At 31.1% G+C, this 26,674-nt stretch overlaps 2 protein-coding genes across 4 annotated transcripts; both read right to left on the bottom strand.

Moving 5' to 3' along the window:
• Window positions 1–2,339: 2,339 nt before the first annotated feature.
• LOC132758433 (heavy metal-binding protein HIP-like) lies at window positions 2,340–15,070 on the bottom strand. 3 transcript variants are annotated; one of them, XM_060750109.1, is made up of 2 exons: window positions 14,677–15,064; window positions 2,340–3,159 (listed from the first exon to the last, which is right to left on the bottom strand). In XM_060750109.1, the coding sequence occupies exons 1-2, from the start codon at window positions 14,987–14,989 to the stop codon at window positions 2,831–2,833; spliced, it is 642 nt and encodes a 213-aa protein (XP_060606092.1). In that variant the 5' UTR covers window positions 14,990–15,064; the 3' UTR covers window positions 2,340–2,830. The 3 variants fall into 3 exon arrangements, with proteins under 3 accessions (XP_060606092.1, XP_060606091.1, XP_060606093.1); XM_060750108.1 differs by lacking the exon at window positions 14,677–15,064 and adding an exon at window positions 5,410–5,834; XM_060750110.1 differs by lacking the exon at window positions 2,340–3,159 and adding an exon at window positions 12,290–13,185 and having other exon boundaries at window positions 14,677–15,070.
• Window positions 15,071–16,394: 1,324 nt separating this feature from the next.
• On the bottom strand, window positions 16,395–26,351 carry LOC132758424 (uncharacterized). The gene is made up of 2 exons (XM_060750100.1): window positions 25,898–26,351; window positions 16,395–18,679 (listed from the first exon to the last, which is right to left on the bottom strand). The coding sequence occupies exons 1-2, from the start codon at window positions 26,211–26,213 to the stop codon at window positions 18,255–18,257; spliced, it is 741 nt and encodes a 246-aa protein (XP_060606083.1). The 5' UTR covers window positions 26,214–26,351; the 3' UTR covers window positions 16,395–18,254.
• Window positions 26,352–26,674: the final 323 nt, after the last annotated feature.

The following is a 26,674-nucleotide window of genomic DNA, read 5'->3' as shown; positions in this document are numbered from 1 at the left end:
AAGTACTTTGTTTTTGAAATTTATTTATGCTACATTCACAACAAACTATCTTTTCGTGAACTATGTACCACATTTGTTGATTTGCAGACTTGTGTTATTAGTGTATGCGTTAGATCATAAAGTTCCCAAATTGATCATTACTTGCTTAGTTTATAATAGAGTTATTATATTAAAACTTTTATTCATTTTTAGCGTAGAGTATGAAAACTTTAATGGTGTTTCAGTTATGTACTAACAGTAATGCATTTAAGTTCGTATAGTTTATAATTATATAAACAATGGTTACAATGGATTTACATTACACAAAATGTAGGAATATATATTTAATTTTAATTATTAGAACAGTTGTAACTTCGTGAATAAGAGACTGAATGTACGTCTTTAAGTGTATATATATTGCAATTTAAAATTTATTTTGTTCTATTAACCTATTCTTATTTAATATTTAATCTTAAACGCTTGTCATTTTTGTGTCAATTTTCACAATTTAAAAAATTAATTAACTTTGACAAAATAAGCACATTCAGTACATAGGCTTACACACTAAAAAGTTACTACAGCTCTTTCTCCCTTTAGCGTATGAACGTTTATTAAGCATGTATTCAATGTTATGATTCTCTCATCTACAGTATCAACTGAATGGTTCGATTACTTTAATTGGAAATACATTTATTTGCATGTAATAAGCAGTTTATTCATCTATAAATTAATATCTGGACAATTAGGCTTCTCGTTTGCTGTTTTAAACAGTTTCAGCTCCTAATATTCACGAATTTAACTTCACGAATTAACGTTTTGAGCTTTACGATTTGACAAAACACTTGTGTAAATGTGCCTTTCTATGTTAGCATTTATGTGTTCGGTGTGCTTGCCTTCGTACTTACGTACATCTAGCCAAGAAACAGTTCACAACTTATTTTGGTAATAAGGAATGACATATATAGTGAACGAAATGTTTTAGTTCTGAATTCATAAGTATCTGTAACAAGACCTAGAACAACTAGCTATATTTTATTTGAATATCTAAAGAATTTGGAAGTGCCTGTGCCTGAGTATGTTAGTGTGTTAGTGTGAGAGTATTTGAGTGAGTTGGTGAGTGTACAAGTGTGGCAAGGATATCATATGACAGAGTATAAATGGAGAAACATCTCTGTACCAAAATGAATTTTCAATCAAAATTAATGCCATAACGAAATTGAATATAACACGTTCATCACAGAAAAAAAATGAAATAACGTGTTTCCACATTTTCTTAAATGATTAAATATAATCAAAGAGTAATGCCTTTTACTAGAAATTGAATTTAATAAACACCCGTTTGTCTGTTATTGTTTGTATGATTCATATTTCTATATACATGATTTGTATGGTATGTTGATAAAAGATATTTGTACACGTCTATTTCAGACGTCTATTTCTATTTGCATTTCATTTAATAGCACAAAGACTAATAAGGCTTCAAACTAATATAAACTTAGCTGAAATTATTCATATGGTTTAAGATATTAGCCATGTTTAATGTAAAAGAAAAATATAAAGTACTTGTGTTTCATTTTTTCAATTGTAGAAGAACGTATAACACAGTTTTGAGACTGTGATCCAGCAAACACAAACTGATACAAGTTAAACATTAAAATATTTTTATAATTTATAGGCTTACATACTGTAAGGAAATCAGACAGTCCATACTTACTCCCCTGTGAATGTTTGATGACCTATGAACGATTGATGAGGTCTGTTGACCATTAAGCATTTAATATGTTTGCTTTGGTTACTGATCTTCAGTAGATGTTTGGTAAACACGAGCAATGTTAATTGTTTTTGTTGTTTTTCGTACTTTGTAACAAGCCATACATACACAAATAGTGACTTTCCTTCTTTCATCATTGAAGCAGGAATATTTTTCTATTCAGTTTGACTTAATGTGGGAGCAGCGGTAACAATACTTTCATGAGTATTGATAACGTAACAACTGATATTCAAAAGTTAAATATGTGTTCATGAGTGAAATATAAACAAATCTTGGTGTTCACGAGTGAAGTATGAATGCAAGCTAGTGTTCAAGAAAATAACTATTGATAGCGGCTTGTTTTCACGCGTGAATAAAATATGTAAAAATACATGTATCGATAACTTTTGGCGTTCACGGGCGAAATTGAAATTGTAGCTGGTTCCGTGGGTAAAATATGATAAGAACTGGTGTTGAATAGCAATTGGTGTTAAAACGTGAAATATAATTCTATTTTACTCCCGAGTGAAATACGAGTATAATTATATTGCAAGTAATAAATTTAATAGACTTTCTTGTTTTTACATATATATATAATCATATTACAAAGGACAATATATAAAATTGTTTATTACTTTTAGACATAAACTTTCACATATGTGGATGTGTTTGCAATTATCTTTAATATTTATTTTTACTTGTAATAGAGTGTAGAATGGTAAAATTTTCATTTGTTTATGATTGACAAAATTTGCGCATAATTCGTCTACTTTTTTAAAATTACATGTAGTCATCATTTCACAGTGTAGTAAATGTAAACAAAATCATTATTCTAATTAATATTTCAAGGATATATCTAAATGAAACATTGTTATCCAAAGAAAATAGAATACAAACATATAGCAATTAAAAACACAATAACTAATACAATCCAAAAATTCAGATATAATTAAGTAAAAGTTGTATTTCTTCGTACGTAAACGTCAATTTGAATATACTGAATTATTCTGAATGAATAATAACTCCGGAAAATGATGTCCAGCATTGTGCGTCATAATGATGTAAAATCTGGCCGCTTCCCGAGCGATATATTACCTTCACCTAAACTTTGTTACCTGACTTCACTGAGACTATTGTAGTTAATTTGAAGCAGGAAACATGACCAACATAGTTGTCCTGGTATATTGCTGCATCCCTATTAACACCATCAACGACCAATCCATAATCAATACGTTGACCTTTATTTTTACAAAATTGAACAGTAAACAAATAAATGCCTCCAAGTGGAACAGTAAATACTCCAGTATCAGAATTGTAACGGTCGCCAAGGTTAAGAACTATGTCAGTGAATACAATGGTATTGCCAGCTACGGGATTGTTATTTTTCACGTTCTTTGCATGAAATGCAATATTTGGTGACACAACTTTATCTGAAATAAGCGTATACAAGTAAAAATCATACGTCAGTATAACAGTTTTCACAAAAGTCGAGGAGAAAAAGTAAACATATTGTTTCGATCAAGTTTTCTAGTTGTAACAATAAACTCTCTTGTGTTCTAGTACATTACTGTTTCGTAATAACTACAAAGCATCTCGTAAATAAAAGAACATTATTTTAAAGTAACGAAATATTTATCACGTTATCATGAAAATAATGCATGATAAAATTTAGTACTACATAACTTCAAATATAGGCGCAAAAGCAAGATTTTTACCAAAGTATGCCACACATGGGGTAATGCAAATTCCAAAGGCGGTTTATCTTGATATACAAGAAAATATTATGACTGCGTTATGGGTAAATCTCGTTGTTTCTATTAGAATGTCGTAGTTACTATAGAATTAGCACGTAAACGCGAGATATTTAAGGAAGCTCTCTTATGTGATTTATAAATAAAGTATCATCTGTGGATGTTTCTAAATTCAAAATTTTATTATGTTAACTGTTGAATTCTGCTTAAGCCGGTGGTAAGGGGTGTGGAAGGTAAATTGCACTTTCAAATACCATTCATGAACATGCTCATCAAGTCGAACTTCCTCTTACATTGTCAATTTTGCCGTTTTGGGCGTTCATTTGGGTATGTTTATTTCTATATGTTATGCAGTCATAAATATTAATCATGATATTACTAAACCTATGTATTCTACCAGCAACAAAAGGGACAGCCAGCAATAGGTGAGTTAAACTGAATCAAAGAATTAACACGGGTTTTAATTATTTATATGATGCGCGATGAATTAAACATTTCAAAGCTGGGACAAACGACCCAACGACAAGTATCAACTGTCACCATAAAGACAAAATATACGTTGCGTTGAAGAACACAATTAAAAATATAGACATCTAGAAAAAAAATTGTGAGTCACACTAAACATTAGAGATGCATCAGAACTTTGGATGTGGTACTTATACCATTATTTGTCGATTTGTGCAGTACCAGTATCAACATTTGCCAGCATGCGCAGTACCATTACAAGTATTTGCCAACTTGTGCATTACCAGTTCCAGTACTAGATTTCGATGCAGTACCAGTACTTTTACATTGGAAGTCATTTAGTTCCAATGCCAGTACTCATTCATTTACCATGCTTTACGTATAGAAACATTGTCAAAGAAAATAAATAACGGAGTAACGGTATAACATCAACAAGGTACATGTTGTTCTTTTTTCTAAAACCATTTGCCGTGTTATTTTTTTTTCTTCATGTCTGGTTGGTTTTTATAACGAACTGGTAGCATGATGGAGCCTTTCAATCATTCAATCAACACCGCCATGGATTTGTGCAAATTTTAATTGCATTGCACCAATGCAATTTAATATGTTCTGATACATGTAGAATAATTGGTTTACTTTGTCTGGCAAATACTCAGTAACCAATGACCAAAGTTCATCATTACATTATGTACTTTGATTTTCAATTATGCAGTGAGTGTTTCTTTTTAAAGAAACAAAGTTTTGTTTACCTTATTCCCTCATGATTCGTTATTGATAATTAAAACAGTTTATCTGTCTTTCACGAGTATGATAATCGATGCATATTTAAATAAGATCGCTGATGCAATGCACTTTGTCACACAATCAAAATATATATTCAATATTCTTGCTGTATTCATTTCTTTTTTAATCGAAGTTCTTCAGGCAAGAATTGGTGACACTGAAAGTTTAAAGTGACATTATGCTCATTCTTTCATTGTCAAGTTGAGCTGAATTCATTATATATTTCATAAGATTGACTGTTATAATGGTGATTGACCAACAATGAATATTGGAAAATGCTTAGGATAAAATAATAATTTGCATACATTATAAAAGGACTGCTTCACTAAATAATGATTAATAATAATGAATCGAACTTAACGGATTTTTTTTAGAAATTTCATTGGGCCATATGGTTTATCAATAGTTCATGCAAAGTGAATTATAATATTAAGAAAAATCATGACAAATGTAAACTTATTTTGATTTTAACCTGTTTACTCACTATTTACCCTTAGATGGGCATTATGTAACTTTAAATAAAGTACATTTTTGTAAAACAAATATTATAAGGTAAAACAAGACAGATTACATTCCAGGTTGGTCATTCCTTGCATATCCTTGTAAAGCTCTTTTTTTTCTTTAATATTAAAACTAATTATTCTTTAAACTAATTAAAGCATACTTAATAAGAAAGATTACCTTTAAGGTCTTGTACTGCTTGCATATTTTTGTCTAACTCGCTCTTTGCTTTCTCTTGCAAAGTAATAAGGTTTGCCTCGCTGCTTTCTTGCATTGTCTCTATTTCTCCTTTCCATGTGACTGTATCTTCCTTGAGCTCAGCTAATGCACCGGTTACTCTAGCTTCTATGTCATATATTTGTTTCTTCATATTTTCAACAAACATTTCTGTCCTGATCATCTTTTCTAGCAATTTTTCCTCATAGTGAAATTTAGAGCAGTGTGGCTCCGAGGAGCATGCAACAATCACTATAAGTATTATTAAATATGTTTTCATGATGGCAACTGAATCGACTTGCTTCTTATTACAGTATTTTATGCATTAAAACATTTCGATTTGAACACGGATTTAGATTGAAATATTTGGCGATGTTTGTGGTTTGGTGTGTTTGCCAGTTTACTTTAAGATCTTGTTTTTAATAAAAATGTCAATATTGAAACACAGGGAGGGGGTTAGTGTTGCTTTCATTTATTCTACGGCAGAATAAATTGTTATCAATTCATATATCAATATTGTTTGTACAAACAAGATCATTTATTTTAACATAGACATTTTTATCAATTTCAACAGGATAATGCTACAAAGGATAATATATCTACAATTAATCTTTAGGTTTGTGCCACTTTGTACCTGTTGAAAATGAAATGAATTGCTTTGATATGGCAAGGAGCATTACTGCAATGTCAGAATTCATGATGTATTGATCAACTGGAGGATAAGTTTAAGACGCTACAATAAAGTAGATTAAATTTAATTGAAAACAAGCTAGATATGGGTCATTTAGAAGCAATTCATTTTCTTTTTTTTTGAATTGAATAGATTTGCATGACATTATAAATATACGAATAAAAATGTATGTTTTAAAATGTTTAGTAACATACGGCCTACTCTGATAAAAATATACATGTGTGCGACAGAAATTTAAACACACTAACGTTGCTTTAGTTATAGTCAGTAACAGTAATAGTCCACAAACGTAAATAATATGAAATATTTCATTGACCATTTTAACTTGTGTGCATGACCAAAACATTCGAAAATGACCATGAATTGAATTACGGAGTACATTTGTCATTGTAAGGAGGATGATAAATTTCTAGAGCGAGCATGAAATGTAATGTGGCAGGTTTCATCCGAAATTTTCAAAGAAGGTATAAAATATTAAAAAACGTGTTACTCCGGGTGTAATCAATGTGAATTCATTCAATGAGAATCATATTTAAAATTCTGCCTCTTGAAAAGATCAAGGGCAAGCAGCGTTTCCTTGGCTCAAAATTAGAACTTAAACTGCAAGCTGTATGAAATATGAGTTCAATTGCGTCGTCTTAATAAGGTACATGTTTACGAACAAAATCGTGAATATCATCTGTTTGTAATAAGAGTAAGATCTAGAAACTTGAATGAATCGTGTGTTGCAAAGAGCATCCTGTAAACTTATTCAAAGTGGTAACTTATCAATATAAGATAAGTAGTCCATGTGCCAGAATAACGAAAGTTCGTCGAAACATTTACATATTACATTGTCTTGCCGTCCTTGTCGTTCAGTGACGCCCAATAGGGTTGATCAGTTTTAGTTGCAGAACATCATAACTTTAATACATGTCACAAAATCTTGTTTCGGACATTTTTAGTCTTGACCTTTGCCTTAGCTCGGGTCTCATTTAAAGAATATTGACACTTCCGGATTGGCGGCATTCCGCCTAAAACTCAAAACGACAAATCTCTCTAGTTTGTGAAGCTTTATTTATTAAACTTTGTTACGCGCCCTCGCTAATAAGCATATTTTCGCTCCGCGACCCCAGCGTTTTAAATTGTAAGTTGTTCTCGATCATTCGCTTGGTGGGGTATCGGTGCGAAAACATGAATTGCACAAATCAGACACCATACGTAACAAACGGCACAGAAAATTTAGCTGAAGTATAAAGAAATTATGGTGGCTGATTTTGAATACTTTTGTGCGACAAGTTGCCGCTAGCGACAGCAAGACAAAGCACCAAACGGCACGTTATCGGACTTTCGTCTTGTCGCCCTGTCGCTTACGATGTATGCCACACGGCGCGTTGTCGAGCGGCTTGTTGTCGCGATGTCACATTTTCGTTCGGCTTATATCGAAGGATTGGCTTTAGGTATATGTATGAGATAAACGACATCGCGATAACGCACCGCACGACAACGCGCCGTTTGGTGCGCTTTGCTAGTGACAGGACGACAAGACGAAAACGCGATAATGAAATAGGTTGTGTTGTCGCTATCGTCAACGCAACGCGCAAATTGTACCAAATCAGCCACCATGAGAAATAGTGTACAAACTTGCAAATATGCCATTCTGCCGGAGTGAGACACTCAAGGAATTTTGTAACTTTACACGTTTACACATCACACTACAAATTTGCTTTTTGTTGTAAATATTCCGTGATAAACATACATTGCACTTGAAAAAAAAACTGTTTTATTATTAACCTTTTACCACATGAGCATATTGTGAATAATGGCCGTTTTCATTGAAAAGCCTCCTGTTACAAGTTCATACTGCTATAAAACTAAGAAAAATGCTTCAATACTGATGAAACAAATGTTGACTGAACCATAACCTCTGTAACAGCATGCTCAATCTTAATTTTTCTGTTACAATGGCAACCTGGGGACGTCTCAAAATTGCGAAAAATCACTATTTATTATATTGTTTTTTCCATCAAATCTGATTTCAAAGTGCTGTAACTTCTCAATGCATTGAGGTAGAGTAAAAAGCTAAAGGATAACGAAAATACAGAATATAAACGCGTGTATATGCACCTTCCTAGAGTGAAAATACCTTATTGTCTTCTATATAGTTGTGTTGGAATTATCAAAGACGTCGCATGCTTTCGAATTATTTATTTCTTAAATTATAGCTATAATGTTATTTTATGACAATGTCTGTCGTGTTTTCAGTTCATATTCGAGGATTCAGGGGGCGCTTCAATGCTCAGTTTAAGGGATTTCTCCTGCAAGCCCGAACAAAGACTCCCGACGGTCAACTTCGATATATAGGAGAAAAAACAGATATATGAACGGTCAGGTAAGGCTGTTAGTGGAAGTTGTGTACCTATATTTATTATTCATATTCTTATCATCATCATCATTTTACCGATATAATTACAGAAATACTTCACATTGGTTGTTAGACCCCTATCGGTTTACCGGAGGGGACTTTAGGTTTACCCTCCGTCCGTCCGTCTGTCTGTCTGTATGTCTGTCTGTCTGTCAGTCCGTCCGTCAACAAAACTTGATCCCGAGATAACGCAAAAAATACTGAAAATACTTTTATGAATCTAGAGATATGGATAAATGGCAGTATAGAGATCGATTATTCACGTCTTTTTCTTTTCTTCCTTTGTTGAAAATTCGTGTTGCTATGGCAACAAAAAGACTAAAAATATGTCAAATTATACACATAAACTGGATCCAGTGATAACGCAAAAAGTACCGGAAATATTTTTATGAAACTTAAAATATGGATAGATGGCAGTCTGGAGATGATGCATGTATTTTTCTTTTCTTCCTATTTTGACTACATATTGGTTGCCATGGCAACAAATAGGCTTAAACATGGCAAATATAACAATACATTGATTAGTCAAAAAGAGCTGAATTTTTTTTATGAAACTTAAAATATGGATAGATGGTAGTATGGAAATTTTACACATCATTTTAATCTTGACTATAGGAAGTATATTGAGAGTTGTCATACTTAACAAACATCGGCAACCTCGTCAAGATTTCTGATTCTAGTTTTTCGGCTTTTTCACTTTAAGTTCCTAATTTCTTAAGGTATTAATTTCAAACTTCAAATATAACTTTCTGGTCATCAACCACATCATATGTGACAAGGTTTACAACTATAGCACACAAATTATCAGAATTGCCTCCCTTGAACTTGCAATTTTCATAAAAAAAGTTTTTTTTAACTTCTTTATTTCTTAATGTATCTTCTTTATACTTCATATATATATATATATATATATATATATATATATATATATATATATATATATATATATATATATATATATATATATATATATATATATATATATATATATATATATATATATATATATGATTTGTAAGAAGGTTAAATACTCTAGCAAGACTATTTCCAGAATTATGTCCCCCTTGAACTTAGATTTTTTTCGAGAAATTGGTATACTCTAACTTCTTCATTACTTACAGGATTTACTTCAAATCCCCACATTATAATAATATGACAAGGTTTATAAATCTAGTATCCATATTTCCAGAATTATCTTCTCCTTAAACTTTGATTTTTTCTTTATTCATTCTTGTAACTTCCTTTTACTTCAAATTCAAAATAAACATTCATTATGAACAGCTTTATTACTAATTGTTCTTTGTTAACTCTCACATCATGTATGACGTCTTGTTCTTTATTTCAAGAGTTATCTCCTCTTTAAGAATTTTGCTTTTAAAAATGTTATATTTTGGTAACAGAGATGTTTAAAAAAATAACTTTAGAAGGGTATCAGTCCGTCTGTCTGTCTGTTCATAAAAAACGGGAATTCCTGTGATCACTTCCAACAAATTTACCTATAATAGAGAAAAATTGAAACATAGGTGAATGGCCAATGGCCCTTTAGAATGTTGCTGGGGTTCTAATCGGTAGGGGACTTATGGATTCCTTGCAATACTATGATAATTGCTTGTTTTTAAAGTTTCATAGTTAGTTTGTTTTTGTCTTTACTTTCTTTCCTTTTTTTCTTTGTTGGTTGTTTCAATGTTTTGTTTTTAATATTTATTTTCGGTACAGGCTAAAGACATTCTATGTTATGATATTCTATGTTAGAAAAGAGTCATATTATTTCAGATTAATTTTAACCGGCCAAATGTACGTGCATATATGTCCTCGTGACAAGGAGAGTTATATAATTACCATAACATTTTGGTGCACTCAATTTATAACAGAAATTTAATTTATATATCAAATCGCTTAAATATTAATTCATTCTAAAAAAAGATAAGAAATATTTTGAAAAAAAATATTATTCCAGTATGAAATTTCTTCTTCAGTCTTTTCCAGCCATCGCAACCAGATGGTACATCAGCGCCACCAGGGCATCTTCCGGTATCTTCTTGTTGCTGACGTCATTATGTACATTGTTATATTTTCTTATGTGATACTATTAACTTTCGAATCATGTGCTAATTAAACGTGTTCTTTTTGTGTCAAATATCTACAAAGCATAATTTTGAGCAATAGATAACGAAAGGACGCCTGAAAAGTGTGGTTACCAACAACTTCCGGATGACGGCGTTCTTTTTAACTTCTGCTGCAATGAATGATTCATATTATCACTTGAGATTGGAAAAATCATGTGATTCCCAAAGTCAGAGATGTTAACCTAATTACGAATATGAATCCAAAATAACTGAGTATTGAATATCAATTAACTAATTAATCTGATTTAAAAGATATTTTACCTTAAGCGGTATTTTCACGGAGGCATATCACATATATACATTTGTACATGTATATATTATATAACTTGATATTTCATGAAATTGTTTGCTGAAGGGGATATCTTTTTGCCCACTTATGTAGTACATTGTAATTAAATCTTTTTGAAAAAAAATAATCTCTAGAAAAAAATCAACAATAACCGTTAAGTTTAATACATTCACTTATGTGTGTGTGTGTGTGTGTGTGTGTGTGTGTGTGTGTGTGTGTGTGTGTGTGTGTGTGAGTGAGTGAGTGAGTGAGTGAGTGAGTGAGTGAGTGAGTGAGTGAGTGAGTGAGTGAGTGTGTGTGTGTGTGAGTGAGTGAGTGTGTGAGTGAGTGTGTGAGTGAGTGAGTGAGTGAGTGAGTGAGTGAGTGAGTGAGTGAGTGAGTGAGTGAGTGAGTGAGTGAGTGAGTGAGTGAGTGAGTGAGTGATTTGGTGAGTGAGTAAATGAGTGAGTGAGTGTAAATGTATAGAAGAATATGAACAAACGGAGAAACATCTCTGTACCCTAATGAACTTTCATAATTGATCTCGTTACCAATATTGAGTACTTGACATTCGTGACAGCGGTTGCCACATTTTCTAAAATGATTTAATATTTTCATCCAAGAGTTTTTTATATCTTTTATTGGAAACTGAATTTATTTTACATTCGTATGTCTGTTATTGCTTGAATGATTCATATTTTCATACGTGATTTTGTATGGGTTGTTAACGTCTGTTTTAGACTTTACGCTTAATCTAATAATACATAGACTCTTGAGCCATCAAGCGAACTTAAACTGAGCTTAAATTTAGCAACTTAGTAAATGTATTATATAACTTCCGCATATTTTCCTTGATCCAAATCATATAGTCAAATAAAACCAGTTAGAAGAATATGCTTTTGTATTTTAATGGAAGGTATATCATAATTGCCTTTTGCGGCTCTGATCCAGCAAAATCTACTAGATACAATGCACTTTAGTAATTCATGCTAATCTGACGATACAAATTTAACTTGGTAATCAAGCTGAACTTCCGGAAATAATGTTCATTGTAGACAGTAAAATATTTCTTACATTTTCAACCTTCCTATGGAGGATCGATAATTACTGTTAACCGTGACCATTACCTGTGTTTACTGTTAAATTACTTACCTTCTCTGGAAGTTTGATAACCACGGCCAATATTATTTTGGCTTTTTTTCGTACGTTGTAATAAATCATACAAACACACATACCCCTCTTCCTTTATTGAATAAGGAATATATTTTTACTGGTTAACTACTGTTGTTCAAGATTATAATTCAAGTATGAAATATGAATTATAACTGGTGCTCGTAAGTGAAATACATGTTTAATTGGATCTTACAGGTACTGGCTTATAGGTTTTCTATCGTTTTACATAAATATTTTATTAAAATAATTTGATAAGATATATCATCTAAACATATGTGTGTGTTTCAAATATCTTTTTCACATTTTTACATACATTTAATGGTGTGTAGACGGTCTGCTGAAATTTCCATTTGCTTATGATTGATGTTCTTATTGCGCTATCAAAATTGTTCGTCCGACCGCCATAGAAACAATTGTTCATTATTTTTGTGAAAAATATACCATATTATATTAAATTATTGCAATTAATAATAATATTTTAAGTATTATATAAAAATAAGCATTGTAATCTACCGAAAGCAAAATAGAAGAAAATTCAGTTAAAACACTAAAATTTATACATTCTGGACAAACGTTAAAATATAAATAAGTCAACGTTTTCTTGTCAACGTTGTATTCTTTAATATGTTTATTTCAATTTGAATATACAGAACTAATCTGTCTGAACTAGAACTCCGGAACATGATGTCCAATAGTTTGTGTCACTGTGAAAAAAAGTTGGCCGCTATTAGGTCGATATATCACCTTCACCAAAACTTTGTTGCCTGACTTTACTGAGACTATTGTAGTTAACTTGTAGCAGGATGCATGACCATGATAGTTGTCCTGGTATATTGCCACATCCACATTAACACCATCAACGACCAATCCATAATCTGATCGCTTACCTTGATAAATACATAACTGAACAGTAAACAGATAAATGCCTCCAAGTGGAACAGTAAATACTCCAGTATAAGTATTGTAACTCTCGCCAAGGTTAAGGAGAATGTCAGTGAATACAATGGTATCGCCATCTGTAGGACTGATATTTTTCACGTTCTTCGCATGAAAGCAATATTTGGTGACACAACTTTATCTGAAATTAACGTATACATGTAAAACACATACGTCAATATAACAGTTTTTACAATTAAGTACGGTATTAGATTTCAATGCAGTACTAGTACTTTTATTTCCGCAGTCATTAAATTCCAGTTCAATAAGTACTCAATAATTTGCCATGGTTTTCGTAAAGAAATATTGTTAAGTGATAAAATAAAGGTAATATTTTAATATCATGTATTTATAAAAAAAATCTGATTCTTAAAAAATGGATTTGCTGAATAAAATTTCTTGATCAGTGCTAATAGTTTTAACTACGAACTAGAAAAGTAACGAAATATCAACAGTGACCCCAATAACGGCGTTTATATCTGAAAGAAAATTGCAGCGGCGTTATCTCATTGTTCTAATATATGATGGGTAATCTGAATTTTTTACTTTCGTGGGCATGAAATTCCGTGTTTTCGTCATTAAAGACATTTCCGTGTGTTTTTAAATTTGTAGGATTCTGTTCTGCCAAATGATTATAAAAAAAAATAATGTAATACAAAAATACCTTAAGCTACAGTTTTAAATGAAATATTGATGAAACAAAATGCGTATATTCGCTTTCAATATTTTCAATTTTAAAGTACCTCATTACTGCAGTGAAACATATTATCTGTATTTCATTGATTTCTTGTCAGAAAATTTTCTTTTTAATTACAATACAAAATACTAAATGATATATTCTTTTGTAAGGCGTAAACAAGAGAAAAGTATGTAATAAACAGAATTTCCACGTTTTTCTATAACAACGGGATTTGTCCTCCTTTTGTGCTATGAAAATTACAATATTTCAGTCGTGGTCGCCGCCATTCATGAAACATTTCTCAAACGATTCGATGAAAATAGATCCTTTTTTATAGAAAAAAACTTCCGTCTCTGCTACACTCGTGAACACCAGATGTAAAATTTCCACGAGTGATGTAGCCACGAGTGAAAATATAGATCTTGTGTTCACGACCGAAATATAATTTGATCTTACATGCAATGGAAACAAATTTTCTATTAACTTCATGCTTTAAGGTATTTAATAAATCACGTTTACTGATTTTTACTGCGTGTAAACAAATATGACGTCACATTGTTCTTGTTGGAATGTAATTCAGTACTTTTTTAGATTTTTAAAATGATACATGCAGTTATTCATGTGTATGCTTCCCGTTTTCCTCTTAATAAGGTATTTTCTTTTCATCCGTATTCAGATATACTCCAGCTACAGTGAAGCTTATATTATATACCGGTATATTCACTGTGAAGTTATCAAAATATAATTCATCTGTTCACTAAAGTGCATGTTATACTACAATAAATTTTATACAAATATGATAATTGATGCTTATTCAATTATTTAAACCAATGACTTATGTATTTTCTTACAAATAAGAATTTATGTACAATATTTCCGTTCTTTTAAATTAAGGGTTTTGTTAAATTGAAATTAATCATTTTTGAGTAAGGCAATCATAATAAGACAAATTACCTTTAAGGTCTTGCACTGCTTGCATATTTTTGTCCAGCTCGCTCTTTGCTTTCTCTTGCAATGTGATAAGGTTTGCACTGTTTTCTTGCATCTCTTCTATTTCACCTTTCAATGTGGTTGTATCCTCCTTAAGTTTGGCTAATACCCCGGTAACTCTAGCTTCTATATCATCTATGTGTTTCTTCATATTTTCAACAAGAATTTCTGTCCTGATCATTTTTTCTAACAGTTTTTCCTCATAGTGAAATTTGGAGCAGTGTGGCTCCGAGGAGCATGCAACAATCACAGTTAGTATTATTAAATATGTGTTCATGATGACAACTAAATAATACTGAATCGACTTGCTTCTCAGCACAGTATCTTAGTTATAAACAATTTCAGTTTGAGCCCGGATTTAGATTTAAAAAAAAAAATACGTGTGGTTTTAGAAAGCCTATCATTTACTTTAATTAAGAATGTTTACGGTTGCCAAAGTGTTTATGTCAATCTACTAAGCTAAATTATACGAACGGGTTAACAATTTTGGCAATTTACACTTCGGTTATATTTGTTCAGACAAAATGGTTTTGATTGTTTTCCTTCGTTATTGATATCGATTTCAAAAGGCAAATGCTGGAGTTTTTGCTGCGATCGCAGTAAATCATTCATTTAATGGCTTGGTTTTCATGAAATTAATGCTTTGATATTGAAATGGACATTATAACACTGTCACATAAAATACATGAAAAGTACGGATACCAGATAGACAACCGGAATTCATGAGAATAATTTCTGAACTAAAGAATATCCTTAAAACACTTAAATCTTGTAACTTTAATTTAACTGATACGTATGTTTGATGTAGGATTATTTATATAATGTATTCTATATTCGTGTCTTTTCAATGTCACCACAAATTGATGGATATAAGGCTATACATAAGATAATAAAATAAACCAAAACATGCATATTTATTTTCAGAATAACAACAAAACAACTTACAGTGTCATTTGATAAACACATCGTGTGTGCATAATACATAATTTTACACAAACAAGAAAATGTCACTAGCTGATTTACTAAATAGTGTTTATACGTGTCAATCATAATAAAACAGTAAGAGTCAACTTAAATTAAGATATATATAAAAGATCTCATTGCTTATCTTTATCTTGATATTGTATGACATTATTCACATGAGACTCACGAGTTGTTAACACGTAGTTGCAAGTTCCAATCTTTGACAAATCTTTTGTATATTATTCATAAGGGAGTTTTCGTTATTTCTTTTAATTATTTGAAACATGAGTTGATAAATCTACCTTATTTTAAATTCCATAAATTATTAATTTTGATAAATATACATATAAAACTTTTACATTTCATTTAATCAATATGTACGACTTACATAGAAGTTCTCATAAATAACACATAATTGTTAAGTTTTGCAAAATATAATCAAATTCATACAAAGAAAAAAACCACTAAAACATCGGACACAAAATCTTCAATTTGGATGTAACTGAAAGTCTAACACCTTGTCACTGAGGCTAGTAAAGCAAGTGATATGCTGGTTATTCTTAGTTATACGTCTCAGGCAAACCTTTCTAAACAATAACATGCTTTCGGTATTATGCTTTGGTGGGATTTAGTAACACAGGTAAATTCCCTTTTTAAGATTTACTTATAGATGACAACGCCAGATGAGCAGGTTGAATACGTAGATAGATATTACTCGGTTTAGTTTAAACATATTTATTCTCAGAATATGTACATAATAACATTTGAATTATATACACATACAAAATTTAACAATATTCAATGAAGAGGATTAGAACGAAAGACTAGGTCTTATAGAATTCTTCTCCTTAACGTGTGGCCATATATCAATGAAAAAAGGGGAGCGTAGACCTAGTGGTTAAGGTGTCTGCCTCTCAACCCAGGGATCATGGGATCGAACCATAATCGGGTCACGACGATGTTTCTTCATTTGACATCAGTACTAGTTTGTATCAGGAAGGGGACTCGAACGTGATTAACATCAGTTGCAAGAGCTTGTTTCGTCAACGAGCACAAATAATAAATATGTTTAAAAAAGCTGAGAAAAGAACCACATCAACCGTTGAACTTCACGCATTAAAGACAAAACACTTGTGTGTGTGTGCTATATTATGTTAGCGTTTAAATATTTGTAAATACGCGGTTGTATATGGTCGAAAAACACTTCACAACATATGTTTATAATTTATAATTAAACTGGCATTTATTATTATCATTAGACTGATTTTTTATGGTTAAATAAATCTCTAACATACAAATACCTTTCAACCTAAAATTTAATATCAAGTGTTGATGCATTTAAGATTTTATAACAAGTGCAAGAACAACTAGCTGTGTTTAAAAAAATGAATTATGTGCATGTTCCTTTGAGTGAGTGAGTGAGTGAGTGAGTGAGTGAGTGAGTGAGTGAGTGAGTGAGTAAGTGAGTGAGTGTCAGTGGCGCACGTACGTGTTTGTGTGAGTGAGTCAGTGGGTGATTTTGCTGAAACATCTCTGTATCAAAATGAACTTTCATAATTTATTTTGAAACCAACATTGAGTATTTGATATTCGGGACAGCATCTCTAAAAAGAAGTCCAGAAAAAGAAAAATATAACATGCATTTGAGGCTTTAGTATTTCAATAGAACGAATAATAGTCTTATGGGATTCTGGCCCAGCAAAATTCATTATAAGCTGACAACACAATTTTAACTTTCGTTATCAAGCTGAATATCCGGAAATAATGTTCATGCTAGACAGTAAAATATTTCTTACATTTTTCAACTTTCCTATGGAGGATTAATGATATTTTATATTACTTATCTTCTCTTTAAGATAGATAAACACGGCCAATTTATTTTTTTCGCACGCTGTAACAAACCATACATACAAAAATATTCCTACCCCATTTCCACCATTGAACCAGGAATATATTTCTAACGTTTTATTACAAATTAAAATGAAAGTAGAAAATGGAGGAGCAGGAAACAATATTTTAATGATTTTTGAAAATGTAACAACTGGTCCTCATGAGTGGCATATAAATGACTACTGATGTTCAGGATCATAACTGGTACTTCATAGTGAAATATGAATAATAACTGATGTTAACACGTGAAAAACATGTACAATTGGATCTTACAGGTAAATACTAATAGGTTTTCTTTGATTTAAATACAATTATCTTATCAAAACTATTTGATATGATTATAATTACATGTAAACATAAGATTGATAAAATGTTTGTGTGTTTGCAATATCTTTTTTCACATTTTATATACTTCGGTCTGCTAAAATTTCCATTTGTTTATGAATGATGTATTATTGTGCAGTCAAAATTGTTCATTATTTTATTGTAAAAATATATCACATTATTGCAATTATAATATAGAAAATGTACTTAGAAGTATTTTTAAAAAACAAGCACTGTTATTGGAAAAGGATGAATATAAAATATAATCAATTAAAACACTCTGAGTAATACAATCCAAACGTTAAAATATAATCAAGTAAATGTTATACTTCTTTGTATGTATACTTTAATTTGAACATACTGAATCAATATGTATGAATGAGAACTCCGGAGAATGATGTCCAATAGCTTGTGTCACTGTGAAGTAAAATTTGGCCGCTTCCAGATCGATATATCACCTTTACCCAAACTTTGTTCCCTGACTTTACTGAGATTGTTGTAGTTAACTTGTGGCAGGAAGCTCCATTATTGTTGTGTCGATATCTTGCTTTATCTATATAAACACCATCAATAATTAATCCATAATCAAATGGTTGACTCTTATAAATACATAACTGAACAGTAAACAGATAAATGCCTCCAAGTGGAACAGTAAATACTCCAGTATCAGTATTGTAACTCTCGCCAAGATTAAGGAGAATATCAGTGAATACAATGGTATCACCAGCCACGGGATTTCTATTTTTCACGTTCTTCGCATGAAATGCAATATTTGGTGACACAACTTTATCTGAAATAAGCGAATACAAGTAAAAAAAACGATACTTTAATGAAACAGTTTTCACAAAAACCGAATAGAGACAGTTAACATATTGTCAAGTATGACATCAAGTATGACATCAAGTATGTAGTTACAACAAAAAAATTATCTTGTGTTTCTGGAAAGGTATTATCTCGTTATAATTGCAAAGTATTTCGCAACAACCAGAAAATTATCTTGTAGTTATGAAATCTTATCTCATTATCATGAATGAAAATGCATTATAAAATAAAATACTTGATTTTGACGCAGTACCAGTACTTTTATTTTGGAATACAATATGTTCCAGAACCAATACCAGTACTCATTCATTTGCCACGATGTTCGTATAGAAACAATGTCACACGAAATATAACGTACGTATAACATTATATATTTACAGTTTTTATATTGTACATTATCAATAAGATACACTTTTCTGAGAAAAAAAATATTTGCCTGGAAATATATTTTTTTAAAGTGTTTTTCGTCTTTATTGCGAACTGGTAGTGAAACGAAATAACAACCATGAACTCAACCACGGCGTTTATATTTGACAATTTCAGCTACATTAATTTATTTTTCTTACACATGAAGTATACTGCGAATTCACTTGTCTTCGTATGTATGAAATTTCGTGATTTCGTCATGAAAGAATGTTTCGTGTTTTTTAATTTAACTTCGTACATTGTCTGTTTTTGCCAGGAAGTAAAATGCAGATAAGATATTAAACAAAAATATATAACAGCCAACGAAATAAATTTTGCTTGATCTAAAACTTATTTGAAAATCACGAAAATCAGTACAGCACGAATAATAAAGATTTTGCAGTAGTATGTGAGTTTTTCCATAGTCTACCATTCCGTACTTTGATTTTCATTACAAGGCAGTAAATGTTTATTTGTTTGTTTTTCATGTAAGATCGAAATTTGTTATTTCCTTAAACATGAAATATTGCGAATTATTCAATTTGCACAAGAAATATGGTGCTTTAAAAACTATATAGAGGATATTTGTATGTTTGTGTGTAAGATGAAATTTTATTTCATGAGTGGGCTTTAAAAACAGTATTCTCACAAGATGAAATAAAATTACATCTTACACAACAAACAGACAAATTTTCTTTTTATTTTATGCTTTAAAACAAGTTGAAACGAAATTTCCATAATTTTAACGTTAATATTAAAATCTGTTTCCCCCATTGAGAGCCCCATTTAGAGGGAATTTCTCATTAAAACAAGAAGTCTTGAGCTAGAAAATAAGTCCGCCAATCAAGGTTAAATGACGGTGATATTTATTCATTTTATTAAAAAAATATGAACGATCGCTTGTTTTAATAATAAAAACAAACAATTCTTGTAGGAGAAAAAGTCCAACCATCCATCCATATTTCTGTTACTTACTGCGAATTTATATTAGACCTGGCTTTGTAAAATGTAAGCGGCAGCCATTTTTTTAAAGTTGTGTATTTCATGGAGGAAAATAATTGTGTAAGATTCAGAAGGATATAATTTGGATTTGTTAGTCATACACCTTTTTAAAAGAAAGAAAACTTATTTGAGGATTGTAACAGACAAAAAATAAGTGTTGACAGAAGTGAAAACATTCAGAAAAGGAGCTAGGAAAATGGAAAACTTGGAAGCTTGCTAAGGCTTTATAAGGAACGCTGGGTTATTTTACTTATTTTACGAGTGATGGCTGTCAATGCTTTTCAATTTTTCATAAAGCATACGGCAGTTATTGCTCGTAGGATACTTTAATATGCCCAAATGTCATCAAGAGCAGTTTAGCATGGGGAAGGAATGTATTTTTCAGACTGTAAAAACGAAACAAAAAAATTTAAAGACGAAATTTTGTGATTGGAATTTGAAGGAATAGAAGTAAGTTTTGCTCTCTTTATTACTTTTGACATTTAAGTTATTTATCTATTTCAGATTTGCTATTTTTTTCACAGCCTGATATTGTCAGAATTGTCAGTAAACATAAAATTGAGGTACCACATGGGGAAAATCTTTAAAAAAGTAGTTTCGTCATTTAAAAAAGTGAAATTATATTTTGATAATTTTCACTGTGAAATTATCAAATATAATTTTCACAGATAAATCAGTAATCCACTGAAAAGCATAAAATAAATATATATATTAGCAAATATGAAAACAAAGATGAAAGTGGGCGGAGTCATTTTCCTGTGACAATCCGGAACTCTAGGTTTTTTAATTAAATAAGAAATTATGTGGTTATCTTTCTCAATACAGTTAAAAATGGTGATAAATTGTGTGCTTAACTGCGTGATGCATCTATACATAATCAATGTACATGTATTACCTGTTACTGGACAATTGCATCTGCGATGAAAATGGGTGTTTTCGTAACAAATTATATTTTCTTCTCTTTTTTGAATTGAAATTGTTTTCGTAACAAATTATATTTTCTTCTCTTTTTTGAATTGAAATAAAGTAGGAAGGTTATAATTTTATGAAATTTATCTTGTTTCGTGAAAATACGAGGGGTGTTCGGGAAGTTTAAGGACTTTTTCTGTATTTTTTTCCTCAATGATGCGTTTTTATCCATATTTCACAAAATGTAATTTAAATATGTGCTCAATATTTAGTACAACGCTCACTAACAAGAATAGACAACTGTTTCTATAGGAACCGCATAACGCATACCCTGAGCACTCCGATTTTATCGAAATTAAGTTAATGGTACCGATATATTTAATTGATTATAATGTTCTTAAATTACAATGGATAACGTCACGAAAACGCACGAGCGTTAAATTCAACGTCAACGTGATTTCCTGAAAATTCTACTCGTAAATCGTTACAATTGTTTGAATAACAACGATTTTAACATCACTGGTGCTTACACAAATCAAGAGAAAAATGACGTCAATAGGTGACGTTGAAGTCAGGGTAATCACCAAGTTTTGTGTAGGAATAAAAAAGAGACCAACGTAGACGTATAAAATGATTCAAGCATCTAGTATAACAAAACATGCTGTAGATCGCTAGTTTTTAAATCAGCCTCCTGGGATTCCAGACGCTCGTGCATCCACCCTATAGCCGGGACCTTGCGCCGATGGATTTCCGAGTTTTTCCGGAAATCAAAGCACAGCTGCGTGGTCGACGCTTCTTATTCCAGGTTGGAATTACAAATTGAAACCCAGAGAATAGTTTCGGCATTCGACAACATCTGGTACGAGGACACGTACGACATAGAAAATGTATCGCTGTGAATGGAGATCACGTCCAGAAGTGAGTCGATATGACTATCGGGGAAATTTGACGTTGACATATTTTGCACTGACGTGACGTTAGCGTGCTCCGGGTATGCTTCGGTGTATGTTTTGTTTTATTTGTAATTTACTTTTTGTTTGATGTATTTCATTGTAATTTTTACAGCTGGTTGTAAAAGAAATATTTTTATGGTGTTTTTCTTGTTTTTCAATTCCTATTATTTATCAAACTACAGCAAAAGTCCTTAAACTTCCCGAACACCCCTCGTATACTCCACATTTCACTCAAACGGAAAAAAATATCCTCAAAATATTCATAAATTAAATGCAGACTTTAATGTTTTGTATTTCCATTGTAATACTTTTTTTTTACTGCATTGAAACATAATTCCGTGTTTTCACAGATGTCTTACCAGATAACTTTTTTTTTTAATGAGCGCACACACACAATTAAAGAAGGGGCTTTTGTAAGGTCAAAAACGAAAAAAGGTGGATAATAAACAGAAATTTCAAGGTGTTCTATTAATACAGGATTTATTTTCACCTTGTGATACAAAAGTATCATTTTCAGTCGTGGTTTCAAAATTGATAGGAGGGGTTTTTGAATTTTAAAGGTTAAGGTTAAAAATGGGGGAAAAGCAGATAATAAACGGAAACTTCAGGGGTTTTTTTCTATATATACTGGATTTATTTCCACCTTGTGATATAAAAATATCATGTTTCAATCGTGCCTTTCGCCACTAGTGAAATATTTATCTTATACCACTTGATGTAAATAGATCCTTAATTCATAGAAAAAAAACTTTTAAAGCCTTTATACATTTTACTCGTGAAGACCAGATGTAATATTTTCATCGTAGCCACGACTGAAAATATGGGTCTGGTGTTTACGAGTGAAATATAATTTGATTTTTCAGATAAAAGAAACAAATTTTATTTATTTCATGTTTTTAAGGGTTACTGATTTTTGCCGCTTAACAACATGAGCTCTATTTTATGGTGTCAACAAAACATGACGTCACATTGTTCTTGTTGAAAAATAATTCTGTAAAATTTTACCAATTTTTGTTTTGTTTCTTAAATGCAGATTAATGTGTGTTTCCTATCACTTTTATCAAGAGATATTCTATTCATCCGCAATTGAAAATTATATTTTTTTAATTTCACTTTGAAATTCCAAAATATATAGAGGATATTTGTTTGATTGTGTGTAAGATGGTATTTTATTTCATCGAGTTGGCTTTAAAAACAGTATTCTCACAAGTGGCGTAGCCAAGAGTGAGAATCCTTTTATATAGTTCACGAGATTAAATAAAATTACATCTTACACAACAAACACATTTTCTTTTTATTTTATGCTTAAAAACAAGTAAAAACGAAATTTCCTTAATATTTACATTAATATTAAAATGTTTTTCCCACTGGTGGCCAGACCTGGGGCTGATTACATTGATCAGTAATTGATTTAATTACAAAAACTTTCAGATTTTATTGTAATTGATTAACATTGATTACTCACACTTGCCTCTGTAATCAATTAAATTACAATTATTTTAAGAGAGTAATTGATTGATAATTGATTACATTCAATGTAGAATCCCTACTTAAGACCACCCCTGAATTAAGACCACCCCTTTAATAAAACTATTTTTTACAATGTTCTTCCTGACAACGGTTAAATGATCCTGAATTAAGAACAACTGCTTATCCACTTTTATGACCACCTGATTCAGTCCAACAGGGCTTCAACTAAGTTTCAAAATTTGGAAGTCAGAGACTGCAAAATCTCTGGACCCACTGTTGAATGTCATGCTATATATGTTAAGAGGGAAAAACATTAACTTTTGGAAGTTTCAAGCCAAAAAGCAAGGAGTAAATGACTCCCAAACTTCCATTAACGGAAGCCCTGGTCCAAATTCTTTGCTTTATTTTTAATTTGACCCAGCTATTGAGACCACTGATATTAAAGTCAACACCTATCTCGATATTAAATTTGTTGTTATGATCTGCTAGAATGTTATATGGTTCAGAGATTTGGGGGGTATATAACTATAAAGAAGTGGACAAATTACATATCAGATTTTGTAAGCATGTTCTAGGTGTAAAACAACAAACCCCTAACTATGCGGTACTGGGAGAACTGGGTAGATTACCGTTATCTGTTACCTGTAAAGAACGATCTTTAAAATTTTGGCTAAAAATTATGAAAAATGTTTCTTCTCCCATTTATGTTATGTAAAGAGATCTTATTGACCACAATATCAATAGCTGCTGGGCTTCTCGTATACATTCTATTAATGATCATCATTGATTTACTCATATACGATTTAACTTTGATGACAGTTGTAAATATCTACCATTGTTTAAGAATCATTTACGCGATCAGGTTTTACAAGATTGGTCAGCGTCAATACGATCTATGCCTAAACTTGAATATCATTGTAATTTCAAAATGAGTTTAAATTTGAAAACTATCTTAATGTAATTGAAAATGACAATCTTAGAACCTGTTTAGCTCGTTTTAGATTAAACTCACACCATTTAGAAATTGAAACAGGTCGTTATAGTGGCATAGTTAGAGAAAACCGATTGTGTAAACTGTGCAATCAAAATGTAATTGAAAATGAATATCGTTTAATGTTTTGGAGTAGTAAATAAGAAATATTAGAATACAATATCATTGTTATGTACCTTGGCCTAGTAAGAATATTTTAATAGTTATATGTCAACTAAGAACAAAAAAAATATGTAATATTGCTAAATACATTAAAGATGCTTTTACGTTAAGAAACAAAACCCTGGAAAATATTAGTTTCTTAAATGTTTGAAATATTAATTTTTGTAATACTTTGTATGATGTTTGTATGCTTTTGTATATATTATACAATATGTCTGCCTGCCATTATATTATGTTTATTCTAAATATGGCCAAAAACATTTTACATGTCGATAGCCAATAAATTTTGAAACTTTTCTTGCTAAAATGCATGACACTTAATGTCAGGTGTGAAAAACTGTTATTATTGGGCCATTGTATGAAATAAGATGAGAAGGTTAATTTTAGAGTGGTTTTCTGTTGCTTTCAGCAAATTTATTCTGTGAATAATTAAGTTTTATTTGATAGGTGATTTATGTACATCATATTACAATTGATATTGAAATCTGACCAGAGAATTGTATGTTAAATTTCTTCAAAAATATCCTTTCCTCTCATCAAATATCATAGCATACTTTTATAATGTCTTTAATATTGTATTTGTAGCAGCTACTAGCTTAAAATGACTGAAATAGATCATGGTCATAAGTATGTAAGCAATGATGAGAATATTCACAATTAAGACCACCCCACAATCTAGACCACTTTGGTCCAGCCCAGATGATGGTCTTTATAAAGGGCTTTTACTTTATAAATGTAATACAAAAGATAAACTGCATCATGTGAAATAAAGGCATCCTTTGCATTAAAATAGTTTCCTGTTAAATCTGAAAGTAATCAATGTCAATCAAATTGTAATCATAAATACTGACTGAATTTCAGCTGTAATTGATTAATTACGATTAATGTAATCAATTTTGGACAAGGTAATCAATTACATGATGATTACAGTGTAATCATGTAATCAATTAAAAAATCAATGATTACAATTAATGATTACCCCAGGTCTGCTGGTGGCCTCATTTCAGTCGAATTGCTCATAAAATACAAAAAGTCTTGGGCTGAGAAATAAGTTCGACAATCACCGTTAAATGGCAGTGATATTATTCATTTGATCAACCAAATATGAATGATCGCTTGTTTTAATGCTAAAAACAAATAATTGTAGTAGAAGAAAAAGTCACATTATCCGACCTTGTCAGAATCGTCAGTAAGAATAAAATTGAGGTACCACTTGGGAAAATCTTAAAAAAGTAGTTTCGTCATTGAAAAGTGTGAAAATATGAAGTAAAACAATCATAATAAGACAGATTACCTTTAAGGTCTTGCACTGCTTGCATGCTTTTGTCTAACTCGCTCTTTGCTTTCTCTTGCAATGTGATTAGGTTTGCCTCACTGTTTTCTTGCAACGCCTCTATTTCCCCTTTCCATGTGGCTGTATCTTCGTTAAGTTTTGCTAATGCCCCGGTAACTCTAGTTGCTATGTCATCCATTTGTTTCTTTATGTTTTCAACAATGATTTCTGTTCTGATCATCTTTTCAAGCAATTTTTCCTCATAGTGATATATAGAGCAGTGTGGCTCCGATGAGCATGCAATAATAACAGTTAGTATTATTAAATATGTTTTCATGATGGCAACGTGAAACAACTGAATCGACTTCCTTCTTATCACAGTATTTTGTGCATTAAACAATCTTGATTTGGATACAGTTTAAATCAGAAATATGAAGCGATGTTTGTGGTCTTAGTGTGTTTATCGTTTTACTTTGATTAACATCTTGTTTAAATATGGATTTCAATTTTGAAACGCATGGATGCATTTAATGTGTAAAATGTTCTCTTTATTCTACAGGAGCAGATTTACATTTTTGAAATTTATATCTTAGTAACAAATCTTGTCGTTATCATCAATTTCATCGATTAACAGATCTACAATTAATACGACATTTAGTGTCACTTTGTGTCAGTTAAAATGCAATTCATTGCTCTGTTATCAAACATTGTCACATTACATACCAGATATTTACCGAGTTCATTAGAATTATTGTTGAACTAGAAAAAATACTTCAGACGCACGCTGAGATCTTGTAA

The sequence above is a fragment of the Ruditapes philippinarum genome, unplaced genomic scaffold, assembly GCF_026571515.1.
Source record: "Ruditapes philippinarum isolate M1 unplaced genomic scaffold, ASM2657151v2 ctg644_1_1_1_1, whole genome shotgun sequence".
Classification (NCBI taxonomy): Eukaryota; Metazoa; Mollusca; class Bivalvia; order Venerida; family Veneridae; genus Ruditapes; species Ruditapes philippinarum.
Note: the sequence above shows the minus strand (reverse complement) of the source record. Positions and strands in the feature narration are given on the sequence as shown.

Bases quoted from the DNA above. Each gene is read 5' to 3' on its own strand.
- LOC132758433 (XM_060750108.1), bottom strand. From the start codon at position 5,725: ATGAAAACATATTTAATAATACTTATAGTGATTGTTGCATGCTCCTCG. The intron at 3,160-5,409 runs GTAATCTTTCTT...CGCTTATTTCAG, and splicing joins AGCAGTACAAGACCTTAAAG to ATAAAGTTGTGTCACCAAAT.
- LOC132758424 (XM_060750100.1), bottom strand. From the start codon at position 26,213: ATGAAAACATATTTAATAATACTAACTGTTATTATTGCATGCTCATCG. The intron at 18,680-25,897 runs GTAATCTGTCTT...CGCTTATTTCAG, and splicing joins AGCAGTGCAAGACCTTAAAG to ATAAAGTTGTGTCACCAAAT.